This window comes from Kryptolebias marmoratus, linkage group LG9, assembly GCF_001649575.2.
Source record: "Kryptolebias marmoratus isolate JLee-2015 linkage group LG9, ASM164957v2, whole genome shotgun sequence".
Lineage (NCBI taxonomy): Eukaryota > Metazoa > Chordata > Actinopteri > Cyprinodontiformes > Rivulidae > Kryptolebias > Kryptolebias marmoratus.
In genome coordinates, this window is record NC_051438.1 from 8,918,912 (window position 1) to 8,940,135 (window position 21,224).

At 42.9% G+C, this 21,224-nt stretch overlaps 2 protein-coding genes across 8 annotated transcripts in view; one reads left to right on the top strand and one right to left on the bottom strand.

Annotated features, from left to right (window-relative positions):
- Window positions 1-778: 778 nt before the first annotated feature.
- On the top strand, window positions 779-7,591 carry pdgfrl (platelet-derived growth factor receptor-like). Its single transcript, XM_017419693.3, has 6 exons — window positions 779-979; window positions 1,597-1,870; window positions 1,957-2,108; window positions 4,315-4,608; window positions 4,891-5,027; window positions 7,227-7,591. The coding sequence occupies exons 1-6, from the start codon at window positions 925-927 to the stop codon at window positions 7,413-7,415; spliced, it is 1,101 nt and encodes a 366-aa protein (XP_017275182.1). The 5' UTR covers window positions 779-924; the 3' UTR covers window positions 7,416-7,591.
- Window positions 7,592-8,258: 667 nt separating this feature from the next.
- mtus1a (microtubule associated tumor suppressor 1a) overlaps window positions 8,259-21,224 on the bottom strand; it is a 29,949-nt gene continuing 16,983 nt past the window's right edge. For all 7 annotated transcript variants that reach the window (XM_017419769.3, XM_017419768.3, XM_037977241.1 and 4 more), the window contains 9 exons: window positions 18,497-18,705; window positions 14,194-14,260; window positions 11,471-11,685; window positions 11,230-11,335; window positions 10,953-11,026; window positions 10,750-10,845; window positions 10,177-10,293; window positions 9,963-10,060; window positions 8,259-9,367 (listed from right to left, as the gene is read on the bottom strand). In XM_017419769.3, the coding sequence (XP_017275258.1) occupies window positions 9,145-9,367; window positions 9,963-10,060; window positions 10,177-10,293; window positions 10,750-10,845; window positions 10,953-11,026; window positions 11,230-11,335; window positions 11,471-11,685; window positions 14,194-14,260; window positions 18,497-18,705 (1,205 nt within the window). In that variant the 3' untranslated portion in view covers window positions 8,259-9,144. The remainder of the gene's footprint in view (window positions 9,368-9,962; window positions 10,061-10,176; window positions 10,294-10,749; window positions 10,846-10,952; window positions 11,027-11,229; window positions 11,336-11,470; window positions 11,686-14,193; window positions 14,261-18,496; window positions 18,706-21,224) is intronic.

The following is a 21,224-nucleotide window of genomic DNA, read 5'->3' on the forward strand; positions in this document are numbered from 1 at the left end:
TGGACCCGTCTTAACAGCAGATTATTTAAAGTAATCTTTATCACCATAATCTACCAATCTGGTTAGAATTCAGTTAAGATTTTGGCCAAGAAAATAAAAAAATAAATGAGCAGATAAACAATGGTTGCTGCTTCAGCCCAGGTAGCTTAGCTGGCACTAATGTTTGTGTTTTAGCAGCGGGTGATAAAGTCATTGCCTGTGTGTGTGTGTTCTGTTAGCAAAATATCTCCTGAACTACTGGACAAACTTTAATGAAACTCATTGAATGCTGAACTGAAGCTGGTTAACTATTTGAATCAACCCAATTCAAGACAACTAATCGACCTCAACCAACACAAAGACGTCTTTCACTCAGGCAGTTTTACAAATGTTGAGCTAAAGTTTGCTGCGGCAGTAGCTGAGGCTCATTCTCAACACATACTGTGAGCACTAACAGACTGCACAGCGTCTTAGTTTAAAACTTCAGCATGCAAGAAATGCTCAGGCCTTTAAATTATTAATCACTACTGTGTGATTAGGACACCCTCTGAACGCTTTTTGTCTCGTCTGAAAAACAAAGAATGTCCAAAAATGCATACCATGACATCCTAGCTGCTGCATCCATTGTTTGATTAACAGTCCATAGTTTTAAAACCAGTCCCTGGAAAACATTGTTAAAAGTTGGAAGCACAATTTTTCGAAGAGAACGAGCTTCACCCTCATGTCCAGCAGAGGGCTTCTGACCACAAGTTCCTGCTCCTCAGGCCTGACAAGAAGGAGGAAACAGAACAGAAGTTTTTTTTTTTTTCCCCCTCTTCTATTTTTGTTCCAGTCTGTGATGAGGATGGAGCTGGAAATCTAAACGACCATCTGGAGCCTGCGCAGGTCCAGCAAAGTCTTTGTTTTTCTCAGAGCCTCTTACCAAACCCCCGCCGCCTTCTGACCATGAAGCTCTGGATCGTGCTTTTTCTGGTACTGCTCTGCATGGAGCTCCAAAACGGTGAGTGACGTCCTCATTCCTCATCTGTTGAGTAGATTTGTGAACAAAGCAACAAAAACAGTTACTGGCATCAAGGAGACTAGAAGTACAATCTGGAAGAAAAAGGTGGATTTGATCATGTGGAGCTCTGTAAACTCTGGCAGGAGAGGATCCAAAGTCTGTGTGTGTGTGTGTGTGTGTGTGTGTGTGTGTGTGTGTGTGTGTGTGAAAATAGAGCTCCATTCACCCTGAACATTGTGCACATTATTTCATCCTTGCTCTGAAATATGCAGCTTCTGATTTGCTGTATTTGCATTTTATACATGTGAGACAATGAATCTTAAACAGGGGGTAAACAGAGTAAGTTTTTCCTGCAGAAGTACTTAGCAGATGTGAAAGAATGCAACAGCTGTTTCCAGTTATGAGCCTTTTTACTGCTGACCTATCCTCTCTGTTCAGTTTTATTTTTCCCTAAAGGCGAGCAGAATAAACAGAGAATAAGTTTGTATTCTGGGCCCACCGAGGTAAAAGCAGCAGCAGACAAAAAGCTGCGTATTGGAGTTTTTCTGTCAGGATTTCAGCCTTCCTGTCGTCACAGCTGGCCGACTTCCTCTCCTCCCTCCTCTGTGCCTCTGCAGGTGCCTGCCAAATGCTCAAGAGGAAAAAAGACGCAGGCGACAGCCGAAACCGCCCAGGTGGGAAACGGGTGAGGATTCGCCTCCCCAATCTGAACGGCAAAAAAGTCAAAAGCCAGTCCCTGCTGACACAGGTGCTGGATAAGGGCCGCTTCCTGCGCCTGGGCGAGAGCACGACCCTGACTCCTGGGAGGAACATGGAGCTGCGCTGCAAAGGAAGCAACATCGGATGGTCCTACCCGACCTACCTGGACACCTTCAACGACTCGCGCCTCAGGTGCTGCCGGGAGACATCTGCGGTTTCACACAGAGGGGTGGGGGTGGATTGTCCTGAATCGTCATCTTTGCTTTTTTGGCTTGCAGCATCAGACAAAGTGACAAGTACAGTCAACTGGTCCTGACTTCGCCCTCAGCTGCGGACACCGGACCCTACAGCTGCTGGGTCATAGTGTGCGACGGAGCAGAGTGTCAGAGGGACCAGGATCGCACCTACCTCTCATACATCTACTTCCCAGGTGATTCTCAGGGTCTATTTATAAACTGAATTACAGCAGGTTGTAAAAATATCCTTCTTTCAGCGGTTCCCTTATCGGGGTCACCAAAGTGAGTCCTCCTCCATCTAACTCTGTCTTCTGTGTCCTCTGTCCTCACTCCAACTCCCTCCATGTCCTCTTTAACTGCATCCATATGTCTCCTCTTTTTCTTTTTCCTGGCAGCTGCATCTCTAACATCCTTCTACCAATATACCCACTGTCCCTCCTCTGCACATGTCCAAACCATCTCAGTCTGTCCTCTCTAACTTTATCTCCCAGTCCTTCAACCTCTGATGACCTCATTCCTAATCCTGTCCATCCTCGTCCCTCCCAAGGAGAACCTCAACATCTTCAGCTCTGCCACTTCCTGTTCTGTCTCCTGTCTTTTTGTCCGTCCCACTGTCTCCAAATGATACAACACAGCTGCTCTCACCACTGTCTGTAAACCTTCCCTTTGACCTTTGACCTTTTCTGCCACCCTTTTGTCACAAATCACTACTGAAACTTTTCTCCATCCTACCTGGACTCTCTTCTTCACCTCTTTACCACACTCCCTGTTTTCCTGGACAGTCGACCCCAAGTTCTTGAAGTCCCGCCCCTTTGTGACCTCTGCTCCTTGTAGCCTCACTGCTCCACCTGCCTCCCTCTCATTCACACACAGGTACACAGGCTCCGTCAGATATTCAGGGTTTAGGATCTTTCTAAAACACAAAACAACGACCCTGATCCGTTTTTTTGTCCAACTTTGTTTCTGACCTGTGTGGACAGTTCCTTGATCTTCATGCAGTCTCTTATTTAGAGGTAGCTCTCCCTACTTAGCAAACAGGGTCAACAACAGTGCAACATCTCTGTCAGAACTGGCATATATACACTGAAATTATTTGACTCTTAGATCGTCTACAGGTGGATCTCTTAATGGCTGTGGTTTCAAAACAAAAGGGGCGAATCCCTTTGCCACCCACTCTAGGAGCTTATCGTGTGTTAATGAAGGTTTTATGAGACAACATAAGGTTGTGAGTGTATTTATTTCTTCACCAATCATTGTCACAATGTCAGTGGATCAGATAACCAGAAAAAACACCCAAGAATGCTGCCCTGGTTTATGTTTAGCAGCAGCAAGAACTGCAACTTAAATTATGGTGCAGATAGAAGGATAGTCAAAACAGAGTATAATATTGTTTACTGGGTCAAGTAATAATGCTTTAACAGGTGAGAAAAGAAGGAGTCATAAGGACACAGAGGAATGGAGAGCAAACAGTTTGATGCTATGAGATTCTTGAAGTCTTGAACAGATGTTGTATTGCTTTGCATTGGTACGGTGCACTGAAGTGTATGTTTACAACAGGCAGAAGAGTGCTGTGGCTCCTTTAACAATGCACAGAGAGAGAAAGTGCACGGAGTGAGCCTGGGTCAAAATGCTCGGCATGGAAACTGTGGCACATGACTGAGACGGAGGACATTAGTGGTACAAGGCTGGACCTCTCGCAGTAAATGAAACAAATCAGCATCATTAACAGAAACTAAGACAGCAGAGAAGGTGTTATCTAAACACTAAGAAAAGACTGTTCAAAGATGAGTGGACAGAGAAATATGCATTTATTTTGTCCTCACCGTTTTTGGATCCATACATTAATGCTGAAAATGCAGATTCACACTAAATGTAGTAAAAAGCTCATGACATCTGCTTGACAAATGAACATATTTTGTCCCAAAGTTTAGGCAGCTCAGAGGGTCTACTGTAGGTGGCAGCATTAAGAATGGAGCGATTGTGTTATCAAGCAGTTGCCAGAGCTGCTGACGTACAGTGAAAATAGTGAGGTCAGCAGTCAGAAGATGCCTCATAGATACATTAGACAGCATCATCAGCATTTTATGGAGTTTAATAGGGGTCACACTGTGGGTTTGTATGAGGTTGAGCGCTCATAATGGAAATGACCCAACATGGGGGAGTACAGATGTTTCAGGGGCTGGATGTTAGAACTGATGGGTACATGAAGGCACCTGCTCACATCGTGAAAGATCTGGTGGCTTTAAACAGACCAAGTTAAAGTTAAAAAGGTTCTTCACTTCAGTTTTAAACCAAGGGAGGAGCGTCATGTTTTGTGCCAAGCATTACAGAACCTCATTCATTCTGTCAGCTGAAAAACACACAAACCGTTTAATGCCGCACATCTTTTTCTCAAAGCAGACAAGGAACATCTCTTCGTCCCATCGGCCATCCACTTTGAGATCGTATACCTGCGTCCAGACAGGCCCACGGTTGTCCCCTGCCGTGTGACTGAGCCCCATGCCAAGACGTCCCTGCACCGAGAGGTCCCTCCAGAGGAAATCACAGCAAATGTGACTCAGATGACCTATGACCCCACCAAGGGGTTCGTTCTGCAACGCTCCACCCCAGAGCTTCAGGGTGTCTTCTACTGCAAGGCTGTGTTCAAGGACACCCCCCAGATCTCCACCAAGTACCAGCTGTTGTATGTGGAGGGTGAGAACACAGCAGCTACACAAACACTTCAGTGAAGTACGGCTGCAGGAATCAGACCTCCTGCAGGAATACGCAGCAGGTTCCTGTGCCTGTACCTCTTACTGACTGAGAGAGCCAAGACCAACCATGAGAGGCGTCCCACAAGGGCGTGAATCAAGAGCTGGTTACTTTTGCTTCATCAGCTTCCAGGATAGGGGGTTGAACACAAACCTTTGCATTTTAAAACCTCAACAACAGCTGTTAAAATGTTTGTTTGTTTTCTCCCCCATCTCTTGCGGATAGTTCCCAGTGGGCCACCATTTGTGAGTCTGGGAGCTTTTCCAGAGACGGTGGGAGGTGGGGACAACGTCAACCTAACCTGCACCGTGCTGGGAGAACCGGAGGTGGACGTGAGCTTCACCTGGTCTTATCCTGGTCAGGTGAGAGAAATATTAGACCTAAAACTAGAACCTTCCTGAGCAAAATCTGAAGGGTGGCAATGCAACTACAGTCTTTTTCTTTTATAAAGCCCACGTGTTTTATGTAGGGGATAGGGCAAGTTAAAGTTAAAAAGGTTCTTCACTTCAGTTTTAAACAGATTTTAAGAGCTAAAAATAAAACTGAAGCCTATGAAAAGTTGGATGTCCACTTTCTGCACTCGGTGGGGGGATTTAAGAGAAAACCACAAGTCATAAAGCAGCGAGGGAAACAATGGGTGAAAGAAGACAAAAGTCCCTACATCATGAAGTAATGAGTAGTAGTAAGAAGAGTTTGTTTGCAAAAGATTTAAACTGTCTAAAATTTTCAAAAGTCGGAGAATGACACCTAAGGCGGCCGGTGTCGGTCTGACAGGTGGTGGTTCTTCTCCTGAAGGTTTGTGTTTCAGGTTCTCCTCTTCAGAACATTACCTCCACAGTCAGTCTCCAGACTCTGGGCTGTAATTTTCACCAGGAGCTGAACGAACCACATCCATCCAACCTTCTTGTCCTTCTTGAAGCTGAAGAAGGACTCAGCTGTTGGAGGTTTGAGTTGGTTTAAACAATTAATTACAACAAACTGAACCGTTTCACCCAAACACGGTCTGGATCTGATATTTCCTGCCTTGTTGGCGTTCCTGTGTTTGGCTCTCGATATCACAGGAAATTCAGAAGAGACCCAAGTAATATTTTTTGACATTTGATTATTAATTTTAAATTAGTGTACTTTGTTTAAAAAAAATGCTAAACTCTGAGAACAACCTTTTATGGCTTTCTTTAGATTCAGGTTAGCTTCACTTTATTTCCCCTTTAAAGCGTTTCCATTGGAAACTTACCAGATGGTTCGGGGGAACAAACCAGCTGGCGCACCAGGTTGTGGCTGCTCTGCAAAAGAAATTAATACACAAGGCAATGGAAAAAGCAGGTTTTCTTTCAGAGTCATCACACTGCTCTGGCATGTTTCTATAGTAGCGTAGGATGAACAAAGCAAACACTGCACCTGGAGAGGGCCTTTGCAGTTTACAGATGTGTGGATAATGGTTCGGGCCCTTGGCCTTTCACATATTTGATTCAGCACCACACTAAGAAATGGTAATGGTTAGGACAACTGATTCAGAAAGAGTTCGTACGTTGTGTAAACTGTAAATAAAAACAGAATGCAATGATTTCCAAACCTCGTGAACCCAAATTTTATTCACAGCGGAACAAGGTGAACACATCAAATGTTCAAACTAAGAATTTTTACCATTTTTAGAAGAAATTAAGGTAATTTTCAATCCGATGGCAGCAGCGCACCTCAGGGAACAGGGTCAACAAAAGGCTGTAAAAGCAAGCGGTACGAAGAAGCCAGATGTGAACACCAGAAACAGCATCTTCTCTGGGTCAAAGCTCATTTAAAATGGACTGAGATGAAGAGGAAAACTGTTCAAACTTAATCAAATTTTTAAATTCGTTTTGGAAACCACGGCTGCCATATAGTCTGTACTAAAGAGGAGAGGAACTATTCAGTCTGTTGTCATCGCACAGTTCTAAGCTTGGTATGGGGGTGCATTTTTCAGCAAGACGATACTAAACCACATCCTGCAGACATTCCAGCAGCAGGGCTTTGTAGTAGAACAGTCTGGGTGCTGAACTGACCTGTCTTCAGTCCTGACCTCTCACCATTTGATGCATCATGAAACTAGAAATCCAGCAAAGACCCGGGACTGTCGAACAGCTAGAATCCTCCGTCGGACAAGAGCGGGACAACATTCCCTCTAAAACTTCCAGCAGCTTGTTGTTAAAAGAAGAGAGGATGCTTCACAGAGGGAAACATGGACCTGGAGCAACTTTATTTTTACATTTGTTGCAGCCTTAAAATTCTAAATTACCCCCCCCCCCCCCAAAAAAAACTGTAAAATTCTTTAGTTTAAATATTTGATATTTTTATTATGTTCCACTATGTGAATGATTTGGAAATCATTGCATTCTGTTATTTACGTTTTACAGAACACCCCGACTTCTCTAGAACTGAAGTTGTTTTTTAATAGCAATCTGCAAATTATCTACAACATGCGAATAAACTGCCAGGATTTATTACCATATTTGATGACTTTTGCACCCGATCGTCACCAGCACGTTCCATAATGTTGGTAAATGTGTCGTTTGTTCGTCTTACTGTAGGATCAACGTCCTGTTCACATCCGGCCCTCCTGGAGGCTGGTTAACAGAGGGATGGGCTACACCACGAGGGTCTCCCAGAGCACCCTGACCGTGGAGGACATCGAGACCATCGACTTTGGGAGCTACGTCTGTAAAGCAAAGAACCAGCACGGAGAGACAATCGTGACACTGAGGCTAAACTCCACATAATCCCCAACAACAACAACATCGTGGCACGTCACGACGAAGTGTTCGACACGCCCAGCAGGAAATACACACGCAAAGATTGTAACGTTTTAAACTGCAACTTGTAAAAATAAGTAACTTTTTTTTTTAAATTTGATGTTCAAATTGAAAAATAAAATTGATGGTTCAGTTTTTCTGAAGAATAACTCTGGTCTCTTTAAATAGGGGACAAAAGGTCACAAATCAAACTGTCACAATAACCAAAGAATTAAGAAAAGCTATATACTGTGTGTGTGTGTGTGTGTATATATATATATATATATATATATATATATATATATATATATATATATATATATATATTTTAACATTTACAGGAAAAAGCTGCAAGTATCTCAAAACTGGTGCTTAAATATTAATTTGACATTGTTAAATAAAAAATTGAATAAGAAATCAGTGGTTTTGTTTAGATGGAGATGCTGGTGTCATGGTTTTGGTCCGTTGCCATGGCAGCAACAGGTTGCTCTAAACAGTTCTTTTAACTCAAACCAACCGTGCAGGTAGTCTTTACGCTATGATGCCGGAGAAGCAGCTGTCTGAGGTTTTTTTGTTTTTGCCTCTGTGGATGTGGTTCGAAGCCGAGCAGATGTCTTAATGTGCTCCGTATGTGGAATGTGATCTGCAGGAACAGGACTCCGTTTGGTTTAATAAAACACTGGATGCAGTTTTAGCTTTGAAGAGCTGCAGGTCAGGACTTTGAGACATTTTCTTTTGTTTAAAAACATTTAAAACAGTTTCAGCAGTAGCACGTCCTCACCTGAAGTAGAACCTGCTGAGTGGGAATATAACCTTTTAATTCACAGTGACTCGTTAGATGAACTTTACTGCTTTTTGACACATTTGTCAGATTATCCTAGCATCGGGTTTAATACAAGACTTTATTATTTGCATATTTCAAATGAGGGTCAACACATCAGTCATTTCATTTCCACACAGAGTGTCCAGACTTCAAATCTGCAGCGTCTTTGAGCAACAAGCAAAGCTGCTTCTTGTAAACTCGACCACAAACCCTGACTTTAAAGCTGCTTGGGGAAACGACCTCAAAGAGGCGACTCAAACACACGCCTCGGACTGGTCCCTTGGTCTAACAAAAGATGAAAACAGAAATATTACGGACCACAAATGATCATTGAGCTGGCGATCCAAATTAAAAATAAAAAATAAAAACAACAAAACCCCTTGAAATATGACAACTCTGTAAATTTTGAACATTGGTGTTGTGGGCAGGACATCGTAGGAAAGTGAAGACTTTAAAAACCATTACCACTGTGAACAAAAGGTGCAGAAATCCAAATGAAGCACTTACAGAACTGTTACACTTCACAATAAAAATACATCCTGAACTAAACTGAAGTCAGCCTTTCCATGGCTGTGGTCTGCAGACGCTCCCTGCAGGACACCTGTACACCAGCGCTTACTGTGTGTGAGCATGTTCTGAGCTTCTGACAACATCTAAACAAGAAAAAGGTGTTTCATTACATCAAAGTCCTGAGATTTCCTCCTCTCCGTCCGATCGTTCCTTCAGGGGTCAAAGGCAAACAACAAAGTGGATTTGTTTATGAAGTGCTTCTGTGCAACGGTTTTAGTCTGCAGCATCTTTGGACAGAAGGTGTCAGTTCACCCAGCCACGGGTGAAAACTAATGGGGAAATAATAACCATGGCTCTGCTTCCTGGGAGCGGGGGGGCCCGCCGTTATCTGGGCGAGACGGGGGGGCTAGAGAAGAAGGCCGAGCTGCGAGGGGGCTGGAGTTTGAAGGAAGGGGAGGTGGAGATCGGGGACACCTTCTGGGGGCTGCTGAGGTCTCCGTTATGGAGCTTCCAGAGCAGCTCCTCGTTCTCCATGGATAAGCGCTTGTTGACCTTGGACTCCTTCTGAAGGGACTCCTGCAGGACGGCCTGCTCCGTGGACAGCTGCCTGCAGGACACCAACACAGACACCTCAGAGCTCACAACCAAGTAAAAACTCTTCATGGTAGCATTTTCTGGTTTGCTTTATTTATGATCCACTGGACACTTTGTGGTCCAGCTTGCGTGTTTTAGATGAAATAAAAAGCCTAGAATTCCTTAAACGAGTGCATATCGCCCGCTGCATGCCGGAGTTTTTAACTAAAACCATCTGATGATGAAAACAGATGGCGTTTCAGCCGTTCACAAGATGTATTATGGGAGTATGTGTTGAGGAGGACTCTCAGCTACTACCACACCAAATTTTAGCTTCATCTGTAAAATTAGCTGAGTTATTGCCATTTGTGTTCCCAACAGTCAGTCGGCTGCAGCAGCCATCTTGAGTCCAAAAGGTTAATCAGTTATAGATGTTCATCCACTGATTACTGTCAGAGTTTCATTAAAATTCATTCAGGACTCTTTGAGACATTTTGCTAACAGATAAAATAAATTAAATAAAGACAAAGCCACAGACAGAGGAGTTATAATGGTCTAAGTATCCACAGATATGTGCAGAATATAAAAATAAAATGACTGGTATGAAAACGGTTTTGGTGGGCTTGTACCTCGACAGAGCGGCGTGCTTTTCCATGCGAGCTTTCAGGTCTTCGTTCTCCTGCTGGACCTTTATAAGGCTCTCCTCCAACTTCACATTTTTCTCCGTCTGTGAAAAAAAAACAAAAAAACCCAACAACAACAATATAACAGATTTTATGATTTGTGCGTTTTCTTTCTTAGTTCCAAGCGTCTGGTGCCGTTTTTTCCATCGTTAGTCCTCACCAGCTTGTTGACCTCCATCAGCTTCTTCTCCTGCTGGTGAAGCTGCTCGGTTTTGAGGTCCAGAACGACCTTCAGACTTTCCAGCTCCTGCTCCAAATACAGTGCGTGAGAGTCCTTCTGTACGTAGAAAAACATAAAAAAAATGGAGCAGCGAGATGTCTCAGAGTCTGTTAACACTTAAAGAGGTCTTGAAAAGAGCAGATTTTCCAACCGCAGCCTGATCAGGAGCCAACAGAGGGCGCCATCGAGCCCTAAGCAGCTCGGGAACAAACATCAGGACTCCTCTGGTGTTGATTTAATCATGCATGGATATAATACACAACAACGAGTTAAAGATAAAAGGGTGTTGTGAGCTAAAGTGAGGTATTTTAGTAGTGGAGAAATGTCCTCTCTGTTCTGCACCGCTCTAAAGAAAAAGCTCAAGATTTTAATCTCTTAACCACTTTAGAAGTGTAAAAAATGAGAAAATAAGAGGCAAGTCTTTAAGGATAAATGTGTTGATATTTTATCTTTTGAGCATTAGTGCTTCAGCTGTTTTCCACCTCGGATGCTTGAACTACACCCAAAACCTACGTGAGTATTTTCAGCCAGTTCTTTCCTTCTCCTCTCTTCTGCAGCCAGCTTGTCAGTCAGAGCGTTATTCTCCACCGTCAGCTCCTGAAGCTCCCTCTGCCAAAAAAAACAGAAGACGCTCGGTAAACTTCGGCACGCTGCTCCATCAAATTTCAAAGAGCTCCTGTCATTTCAAATGTTGAAAAAACAACAATAAAACGTACATAGAGAGCAGCCTCGGCATCTTTGGAGGTTTTGCTGAAACCTTCCAGCTCCTGAGCGTGGACTTTCCTGAGTTCTGAAAAAGGCGACAAGTTTCTGAAAATCACCCGAGTATTTAAGGTCGAGGGACATTTCTTGCCAAGAGTTACTGATAAAAACTAAATTGAAACTATTACACACTACATATATTATCTCATTCATTCATTCATTCATTGATCAGAAGTAGTTTGTTAAAGAAACCTGTAAAGTTAAAAGTTGGATCCAGGACTTCTCTCTCACCTTCCAAAGACATTTCGTGCTGCTGTTTAATGCGCTGCAGCTGCTCTTCATGGCTCATCTCTAGCTTCAGCTTCACGGTTTCATGACTGGCTTTCAGTTCTTCCATCTTAAAAACAAAGCGGTAACTGTGACGTCTTGCTTAAAGGAAACGCTCCTCATCTTGTCACACAATACCAACAAAAACACGCCATTCTCCGCTGGTGTCGGAGCTTTTAAACAGAAGCTCATTTTCTGGACCAACCTGCTGCTGCAGGAGAGCTCTGCACCTGTCGGCCTCCTCCTGGCAGGTGAGGTGAGCTTTGTCCCACTCGGCCTGGTAGGCGGCCTGCAGCCTGTGCTCCAGCTCAGCCAGCGCCTGCCGGTGCTGGTCCCACAGGCTCTGCGAGGCATCCTGCAGCGCGGCACGCAGCTCTTCCTTCTCCCTCTCCAGGCGCTCGGATGAGTGGACCGAGCACGCTGAAAACAAGAACACAAGGCAGCCCTTTACGCTGTGGGGGAACGGCGGCCGTTTGTAGCGTGATTGGTGACTCTGCGTAGCTGTGTGGATTTAAAAACAAAGGTCAGAGCAAATTGCATCAGTAACTGCTTGCGAAAGAAACTAACATCCACCGTTTAGCCAACAGTGTGACTTCAAGTCATCTCAAAAAGGAGAAAGAAAAAGTGACTCGTGGGAGGTGGCTTTAACTACAGCACAGTTAGTTTTATTTTGTCTCATTCTGTGTATAAATATGTTGAATTCTTTTAGTTACCACACATAAACCTAACATTTTTTAAAATCTTTCCTAAGTTTTCCAAATATCCATTATTAAATCTTCCTTCTTAGCTATGGGATTTTGTTCCGTACATGTTTCACTAAGTCCCAACCAAACAATTAATTTCTCATCACTCAGTGATAATCACCGCCGAAGGTCAAAAGGCAGTAATCACTTAAAGCGATAATGGGCCCAATTGTTTGACTGTAGCGTTAGCAAAATATCTCCTGAACCACCGCACAGATTTAAACTAAACTCTTAAAGTGATCACTGGATGTACACCTACAAGTTATTAACTTGTGGAGTCAAATGATTTCAAGATGGCCACCATGGCTTAGTGACCATAGAAAACACAAAGATGGCTCTAACTTAGTTTTACTGATATTGAGCTAAAATCTGGCGTGGTCGTAGCTGAGATTCATTTCCAACCTATACTTTGAGCGCCAACAGATCTTGTAGTACCTCACGATGAGATCAACCATGACGTCATTCACAAGGTTTGACCAAAATGGCTCCAACGTCACCCCTTCCCATCATAAGGTCTTAGCCTAAAACCTGAAACTCTGGGCAGCGAGTGATATGCATTCCTACAAGAAATGCTTGATCTCCTCAGTGGTGGGGGGGACACTAAGCAACTCTGAGACCCACCGCCAGGAGACACCAAGTCAACAACAATTACAATAATTACCGTTTCGAGACAAACAGCTGCCATCTGGAGATAAACCAGCTTTAAAAATTGAGTCCCAAACCCTGGCATGATAAGAAGCTACAGGTGCTGAGAGAATTATTTCTGTTCTTTAAAGAGTTTTAAATGCATTTTATTTATGTGTGCATTTTGTTTTTAATTAGTGCTCTCAGTGGACAAATAAAAAATTTACCAAAATCATAATTCAGCAACACGCCTGGAGTAAACTTGCCGCCTGTCACCATGCTGAGAACACTATCCCTACAGTAAAGCATGGTGGTGGCAGCATCATGCTGTGGGATTTGAGACTGGGACATGAAGGGACAAAACCTGCAGTGGTTAGATGTCCCAAGCTCATGGAAACAAACCTGAAGAGACTTCCTGCTGGTACAGCTGAAAAAGGTGGCTCTTCAAAGTATTGACTTTTGGAGGGTGAAGTTATCCACGCTTTTGTTTTTATCCCCTTATTTCTTGTTACACAAACAATATTCAGAATCTTTAAAGTCTATGCAGTGTAAAACAACAAAACAGAAAGCCAAGAGAATACTTTTGCAAATGACTGTATCCAGAATAGACGCCAATTTCAAATGGGTTGTATAAATCAGGCTTTAGTGTGTACAGCTTCTCCACAGAAACCAAGCGCTCTGTCACTATAAATCCTGCTTGTCTGAATAAATCATTTAAACATTTCAGTCAGCTCAGGAAAAAAAAGGAATAAATTAAAGTTAACTCAAAGTTATAAGAAGATGTGTTTTAAAAACATCTCTAACTGTTTTATTGAAAAAAAGGTAATGGAGGATATATTGGATCATCCTCTGGGCTATAGGCAGAGGTGTTTGAGGTGAGATAAGTGAAGCAGACACCTTCTGACAATAAAAACAGAAAAAAAAAAATGAAATAAGGGAAACCTCATGCCACCTCAGGATAAAAGTTCTATAAAACCAAAAACGTTGTCTCGTGACGTCAGTGTTGGTCTCTCAGCCTCCCGGAGGTAAAAAATGTGTTTGAGGCCAAATATAACCGGCTCTCAGAGTATAAGAGCAGTCATGTGGGAGTCCCGAGGCTGCGACAGGGGGAGGAGCTGAAACATGGCCGCTAAGATTAAAGCTAGCGTGTGGCCATGGATTTAAGCCTGATCGTATGTGCAGTGTGGCGGCTCCTGAACTGGAGCTGAAACACCGGGCGATGCTCCTGAGCAGGCAGTGTGACTTTCCACCAGTGTGTGTGTGTGTGTGGGGGGGGGGGGGTCACCTCAGGACTGAGGTCAGAGGTCACACCGCATGGACCAACGCCACTAGAATCAACACGGGTAACTGGGAAACCCACACATGACAAACCAGCATCTGATTTACAGCAGCTGGAGGAAAAAAGGACACTAATTGAACTTGGTAGGTAAAAGCTCATTTACAATCTGACTTATTTAACAGAGGAGGGGGAAAAAAATATATATATATGAAAATAAAATGACTGTAATATTGTAACGAGCACAGAAAGGCACTGAATGGGGAGTGAGAGGAGGATTCTTACCCAGCTCTCCCTGAAGGTTGACCAGCTCCTGGGAGAGCTCCCTGCACGTCCGGGTGGCTTCATCACGCTGCGAAGACAAACACTGTTCGGTTCATATTCCTGGAGCAGCTGCGGGGATTTATTAAAAGCACTACAAGCTTACAGAGACACACAGGCTTGGATTTAACTGTTCAATGAGAACAAGTCTTAGAGGAGCGAGTCATTAGGGACTGATCGTGGGAGAAGTAAGACAAGTTCACTTGTTTTCAGTTTGACATATTCTCTCTGTCAGCACTACTTCCTTCTCTTTTCTGAGTCAGTTTTGCAGTTGCAGGTTGTGCTGCAGTGCCTCTGATAAACTTACTGGAGCAGCCTGAAGAGTATCAGTCATCTAAACCCCCCTCTTCCTCCTACTGGCTTGGTTTAAATCTGCAACCTGAAGCTCTCCACATGACATTACACAGCCGGCATGATTCAATTAGACAGACAACATGAGAAAAAACAGGCAAACAAGACGAGCCGAACATCATGTCAGTGATCAGTCCCAGCCCATGCTGCCGTTCTCCAGATCTGCGTCTGTTCCTCCCTGCAGAGCAGAACAGTGTCGAAGGCAGTTACCCTGTCTGCAGCGCAGCGAACACTAAAGCAAGCCCTGCTGCCAGAACAGCCCATGGTCCAGCCTCGAGTCGCTACGGAGACCCGGACAGACGGAGGTCCAGGAGAGCATACCACCTCCGCACACACACACACACTTCCTCCCAGACTGCTCCGGCTACATCCGAGGCAGGACTGAAAAAGCCGCTTCACTGGTCTGATGATGAGTGGCTGCAGAGTGCATTACCGTATTACATCAAACAAAACAAAAAAAAAAAAACAAGGAGGGGCAGGCTGCAGACCGCCTCCACACAAGAGGAGCCACTTTAAGACTGCACTAAAAGCAGCCCGTGTGAAGCAGACGAGCTGGACTGAAGTGGCTGACATCAGGCTGAAGGGAAACGACTTGTTCTCTGACATCCCCCCCTCTCTATGCAGCCCGCTGAGGAGCTACAGCCTCTCCATTACACGATGATATAATTCTGTGACGGATCAGTTTACCATCTTCTCTGTGAGCAAGTCCATTTACAGTAAATGAAGAACCAATGGACGAAAAAACAAATAAAAACAAACGTTGCATCGCTTAAAATGAATCAGTCAATTGTTCTATTATTATTGAAAGCAAGTTCATTTCTTCCGTAACTTTATAAAAAGGTGGTCTGAATTTATTCCCCTCCTAATTCAAGCACAACTAACATTGCTATAAACACAACAAGTAAAAATGCTTTATTTTAAGAGTGTAAATTCGTCTTTACATTTTGTAGTCGTTTTATTGGATTGGAGCTTTAAGTAAAAGTGGAAGGCCTGAAGAAATGTCCCCAGTGTGTATCAATACCAAGAGGATATTCGAGGTATAGAGTAACATGAAGGAGGCTGATAACGATCATTGCTGCAGGTCACTTTCTTGGGAATGGCAAGTTAACAAAATTAAATAAAAAAAAAGATTACATTAGAAATGTCATGGAGGTAAACTTTGTGTCGCCAAAACATTTTAGCTCATGAAATTATTCAGATTTTCTGGACTAACATCAAGACAGTTTGTAGTTCAACTATTTTAAATGTGTGTTCTTTAGTTGTTTACGGTTAGAAATGAAAGATTTCATTACCCGTTTGCACAAAACCTTTTTAAGTGAGGCTGCAGCGTGGAGTGGTTTTCGAGGAGGTACGGTAAACCGGCTCCAGCGCCGCCCAAACAGAAGATAAGCGGCCGCCTCTGCTCAGCGTCTGGCTGCAGCTCATCGCCATATGAAGGCAACAGCTGGGACATTCTCACACTCTGATGACAAGGCTGCGTGACGAGTGGCCACCAGATTCCATTCTGCTTGGACAGAGACACGCTGCTGGCAGCTTTGGATGATAAATCTGGCTCATGCGATGCTCGTGTACGACAGTTAACGCCATTTTACCTGTTTATTACATAAACAGGCCTTTATTTTTTTACCTCTTAAAGCTGAGTCATCGGGAGGGAGGAGGCGGAACAGCTGCTTTTCTGCCAGAGGAGCAATTGTTTTCAATAGTTGGTAAAGCTTTTGGTTTCACAACCCTGCTTCCCTAACAGACGGATATAAATCAAATGTCTCTGCTTTAAAACCCCCAGCTGCCCCATCGCATGGGTCAGTCTGATCATTAAACTCTCTGCTCTGAATTATATTCATATATCCAACGTTGTGATGGCAGAGACAGAATAAGAGGCTTCACAGGGCTTTCTTTGTGTCTGTCAAAATAATGACAGGCTTGGGCATAGTGTGTATTCTTAGCGGTCATTTAAATTCACGCTTTCTTTCCCTAAAGATATCCAAATTTACTGTGCAGAAAAGTGTGGCCTGAAGGGGAAATCTGAACAGAGCAGCTGTAATGTTGTGTGTGAGAGCAGATGAAGGACGGAGGGTTGGAAAACAATACAACTAAAACAAGAACAAATCATTTATCTAAATAGAGCAGAATTCATTCAACCAAGCTGAACTTCTGCAGGCTGAACTGATCACAAAATGAGCCTACAGCAGTTTACTCACTATTATAATAAAAATGTACTTTTATACCAAAAGAACTGCAGAACTAATAGTAGAAACTCCTCCAAAGATTGAAGCTTCGTGGCTTTAAGCTGGGTTGATGTGAAAAGTGTCCCAACTGCGGCCGTCCAGATATGAGGTGCTGCAAGAGATTCCTCTGGTGGAAAAGTATGACGAAAAGGCAGCGGCAAAACAAAACGGGACATGTGGGCCAAAGGAAATGAGACACAGAGGTGACTCTTCTGCAGCGAACAGAAGCTCTGTTTTCTCTGCTGCAGAAAGAAACTTTACAACAAAACGCTTGTTGAAGAACCTGGCAGCAACGAAAGCTACAGCAGGGATGGAAACATGTTTCGGCTGTGTTTTATAGCTTCAAAACAATTACAATTAAACCTGGGATACGCAAGAATGTCGGAGTATTTCCTCATTTTAAACTAAATGTTGTGACGTCAACACGTAGTTGGTTTCTCAAAACACTGAAGTTACCCAGCAAAGGATTGTTAATGGACATGTTCAACAATCGTCCGTTTATGAATCTGATCAGAACGTGACGGAAATCTGAGCTCATTCTTTAAATCTGCGTTCTGAGATAAAGACAAGAACCAGCACTTCATAATTCTGATGTCACGTCAGCTAAACAACAGCACAAAAATCAGAGGAGCAGAGAGTTTTTAGGCCTATTTTTGGATTAAAAATATCCTCCTCAAACTGAAAACAAAATAATTAAAAGCCCAAAAAACACCTGAACAACTTACTTAAACTCAAGAACAGAGGAGCAACAAATAAACTTGACAATATCAGATATTGGTAGTAATTAAACTGAAAAGATGCAGTTTAGCTGCAGCACACACACACACACACACACCCACAGAGCAACTTTTAAATGATATTTTGACAGTTGACTCAATAAACTGATGTCTTAAATGTGTTTAACGGGGGATTACTGAGTCGTTTGGGATTAGAAGAATTGACTCCAAAAGCTCAGCAACAATCAAACAAACAGACCTGGAAACAACACAGAGTTTGTTTCTGACCCCGAGCCGCTGCAGTTGTTCAGAGAGCAGCAGCGGGGATGTTTGGAGTTGGACAAAGTCCAAGTTTGTCTCTACGCCCTCTGATACCCTTACACTTAACCCCCAACAGTTGCTGGAAATAGAAATGCCGTCGAGCTTCTGTTTTTAATCAACATCCAGGATTTGCTGGTTAAATTTCAAGGCAAACTGACTCTTAAAAATCAGGATTATGTTCTTGTAAAGTGAGATCTGAGCTTCTAATCGCACAGCCAACTAAACAGCATCTCTATGTGCTGGTGTGGTTTGACTACATATAAATGAGGCATTATGGATGCAATTAAAACGAAAATCTGCCTCAATTTACATAAATAACTGTAAAACATGTCCGATTCTTAAAGCTCAGCACTGTTTGTGTCAAATATTTACTGTCCTCTGCAGGATAATCATCTCCACGCAAATAGTGGGTGCAAATGATGTGCCAAGGAAAAGCAAAAAAGATGAGCGGCACTATCTTAGTCACACATCTTGATTTTTTGCCACAGTCAAATTTTACCTTTATTACAGTTCCTCAATATTACTGCAGCATACTGGAATAAAGAAGCTGAAACATAATACTAACTGTTCTTTTTCCAATCATCAGATTATTAAACAAAAATCTCAGACTGTTTAAAAATAATGACAACATTGTCAAAATGGATATTTTCTCACCTCGGCCAACACTTGCTGTAAGACGATGACGGTGGCTTGAAATCTACGGTGACTCTCCGTCAGGAGCTGTTGAAGCTGTTGGACGCTCTGGGCTTTCCTCCCGTCCTGCGGGACGCCTGCCTGTCCCGCAGGACGGGGTCCGGAGCTCTGGGTTGGTTGCCATTGAGGCTTCTGTTGGCAGGAACCGGCCTTGGACTTGTTCTTGTCCACTGCAAAAGAACACGGGTTGAGTGTTGGGACAACACTGATCATCAGCAGAACCTCGGCACCACCCAACCTGTCAGGTTCCCCTCTGAAACGTCCGAGCCCCGGATTACTGCGCTCCAAAAAACATCTAATCTGATGATTCCCAGAACTGCTCCTTGAATGCATTCAGTTTTTCCCCACATATCCTACTTTAATCCACACCTCAGCAGGCACCGCTCACTGAGGACCGCTTATTTTAGCAGGGCGCCTTGATTTACATCTGCTTTATAAATAGTGACATACGATAGGGGCCATCGGTCCTGATGGTGAAGAGCACATTGTTCACTCCTTTACAACAAAGACAACAGAGGAGCACTTACAGCTCAAAGCCCATTTAAAACCCACAGAGTGTAGAGGGGACAGGAGGGGGAATATTACAAGTTTACGTGGTTTTCTGAAAATAATAATTTACTTAAAATGGCAATAAAATTAACATTTAGATCTGCCTCCTTGTTTCTGTCACAAACGTCAACAAAGAGAAGAAAAAAGCTGTATTGTTAGTTGTACCTTTCATGACTTCCTTCATATAAACTCTGCATACAGCCACAGCTCATGGAGGATTTGTGATCATGTCCTTTATGTAGCATAAAAACCTGGGCAAGGATTCAAGTGAGTTTAAATACACATGACAAGGTATCATCTGAGGATAGCAATAGCACGAGACTGTCAAATATCATCATCATCGACAGTCTACGTTTACTCTGGTGCTTTTCATATCAGAACCTTCTGCAGACGGACGGGAAGAGGCAAGAAGGCAAACATGAGGAAGTCTGTTTCAAAGTTTCAGCATGGTGAGGAATAAAGACAGGCAGGACAGACTGAATTTAGGAGTGTAAAAGAAAATTAAAACATTTATGTCAGTAGTTATGAAATCCCACTAGGTGTGATCCAAATGTGCGAAACTTTAAAATCAATATTTGAAGACTAAAAGAAAATGCGGTGCATATTTTGATTTTTTTACGTGGAGGAATATAAAAGCAGCAGAATTGTCAAACAGTTTAAAAGTCTACCAGTTTTATTCCAGGAGGATGAGAAAACCTAAAGTCTGTAAATGGATCGCAGCGAAAACAATGATCTGGGATTTAATCCTAAAACGATTTTTTGAAGGCAAAGAAAAGAAAATATCTACTTTGGTGAGTCGTTTCTACCATAAACAACATGTTGAAACGTCTGTTAGGTGCACGAGTGAAGATCCCTGTGAGAAATTTGAAAAAAAAAAAAAAAAAGAGGCACCAATTACCTGTCTGTCTGTTCAGCACAGATTTAGGTAATGAATCTGTGATCTGCAGCAAATATCATCCATATATCAACACACTGCCAAGAATCGATTCATGAAAGATTCAGCACAGTCGTAGCAAAACCCAGCGGTGCTTAAACACACATCTGATGGTTTCCACAACTTGAAAATTGTTTTACAGACATAAAAAAATGTAACCCTGAAAATACACCAACTGTGAAGTCATGTATTACGTTTAATTTGTTTTATACGGGTAAAATTCATGCATCGTGTTTTTAAAACCTAAAACTCTTCCAGATTCAAACAAGTTAATGTAGAACGTTTTTTAAATTTTATTTTAAACTTGTAACGCCCTCTGCTGGTTGTGCAAAGAGCATCAACACATCAACAAACGTGCCTGTGTTCAAGAATTTACACAACTCTGCAACAAAACAGTCTGGTTTCTGTCAGACAATTAATCTGAACAATGAACAGAATTATTACATCAAATATCCTATTTATGCATGTATTTATTCTTTGAGCTTCCAATGGCTGAAAAAGCAAACTGCAGCTCATCACAGGTGTGTTTGTGAAGCTACATCATATCCATATAAAGACCTACTGGTTTCCTTTTCAGTCATTCAGAGAACGAGAGAAGCTGCCAGAGAAACTGATGATTTTGAATCAAAGCTGGAAAAAAAAAAAAAGACAATTCATTGTAATTGTCAGGTATTAAAGGGTTTTGTTGTCGTTTATCATTATTGGTACATCTGCAAACATATTGTCTGGCAGTGAGTCAACTGAGCTTTATTTTTTTATACATACATTTTGACTTTTAGTCAACACTTGCTGCTCCGATTCATTTTATCCCTCCACTTTTAAAATAATTTAATATTCATTCCATAGGCGCCGGAACCACTGGGGCCAGGGGGCCATTGGCCCCCCCACTTTCCGGCCCTGCCACTGCTGCGTGTTCCCACCAGACGGCTGCACAGACTGTGACTAACGTGTCTCTGTGTTTATAAGAGACAGAAGCACAAATAAAACCTACAGCATTGAGATCTGGACCAAATTCTTAAAGCTCCAGTCCAGGGTCATAACAGTCACCAAAACGTTTCTGCAGATGCGACAGCGCGGAGTCGGGGTTGGGATCATTAACACATGAAAAAAGGCTCTGGCTCTGATACGTCCGTGTCTGGAACAATTCTGTATTCTATTGCCACATCTAGTCTAAATGCAGTATTTACAGCATCTGTGGCGACATTT

Coding starts and splice junctions, on each gene's coding strand:
- pdgfrl (XM_017419693.3), top strand. CDS start 925: ATGAAGCTCTGGATCGTGCTTTTTCTGGTACTGCTCTGCATGGAGCTC. Junction 2,109..4,314: donor CTCATACATCTACTTCCCAG/GTGATTCTCAGG, acceptor TTCTCAAAGCAG/ACAAGGAACATCTCTTCGTC. Junction 4,609..4,890: donor CCAGCTGTTGTATGTGGAGG/GTGAGAACACAG, acceptor TCTTGCGGATAG/TTCCCAGTGGGCCACCATTT.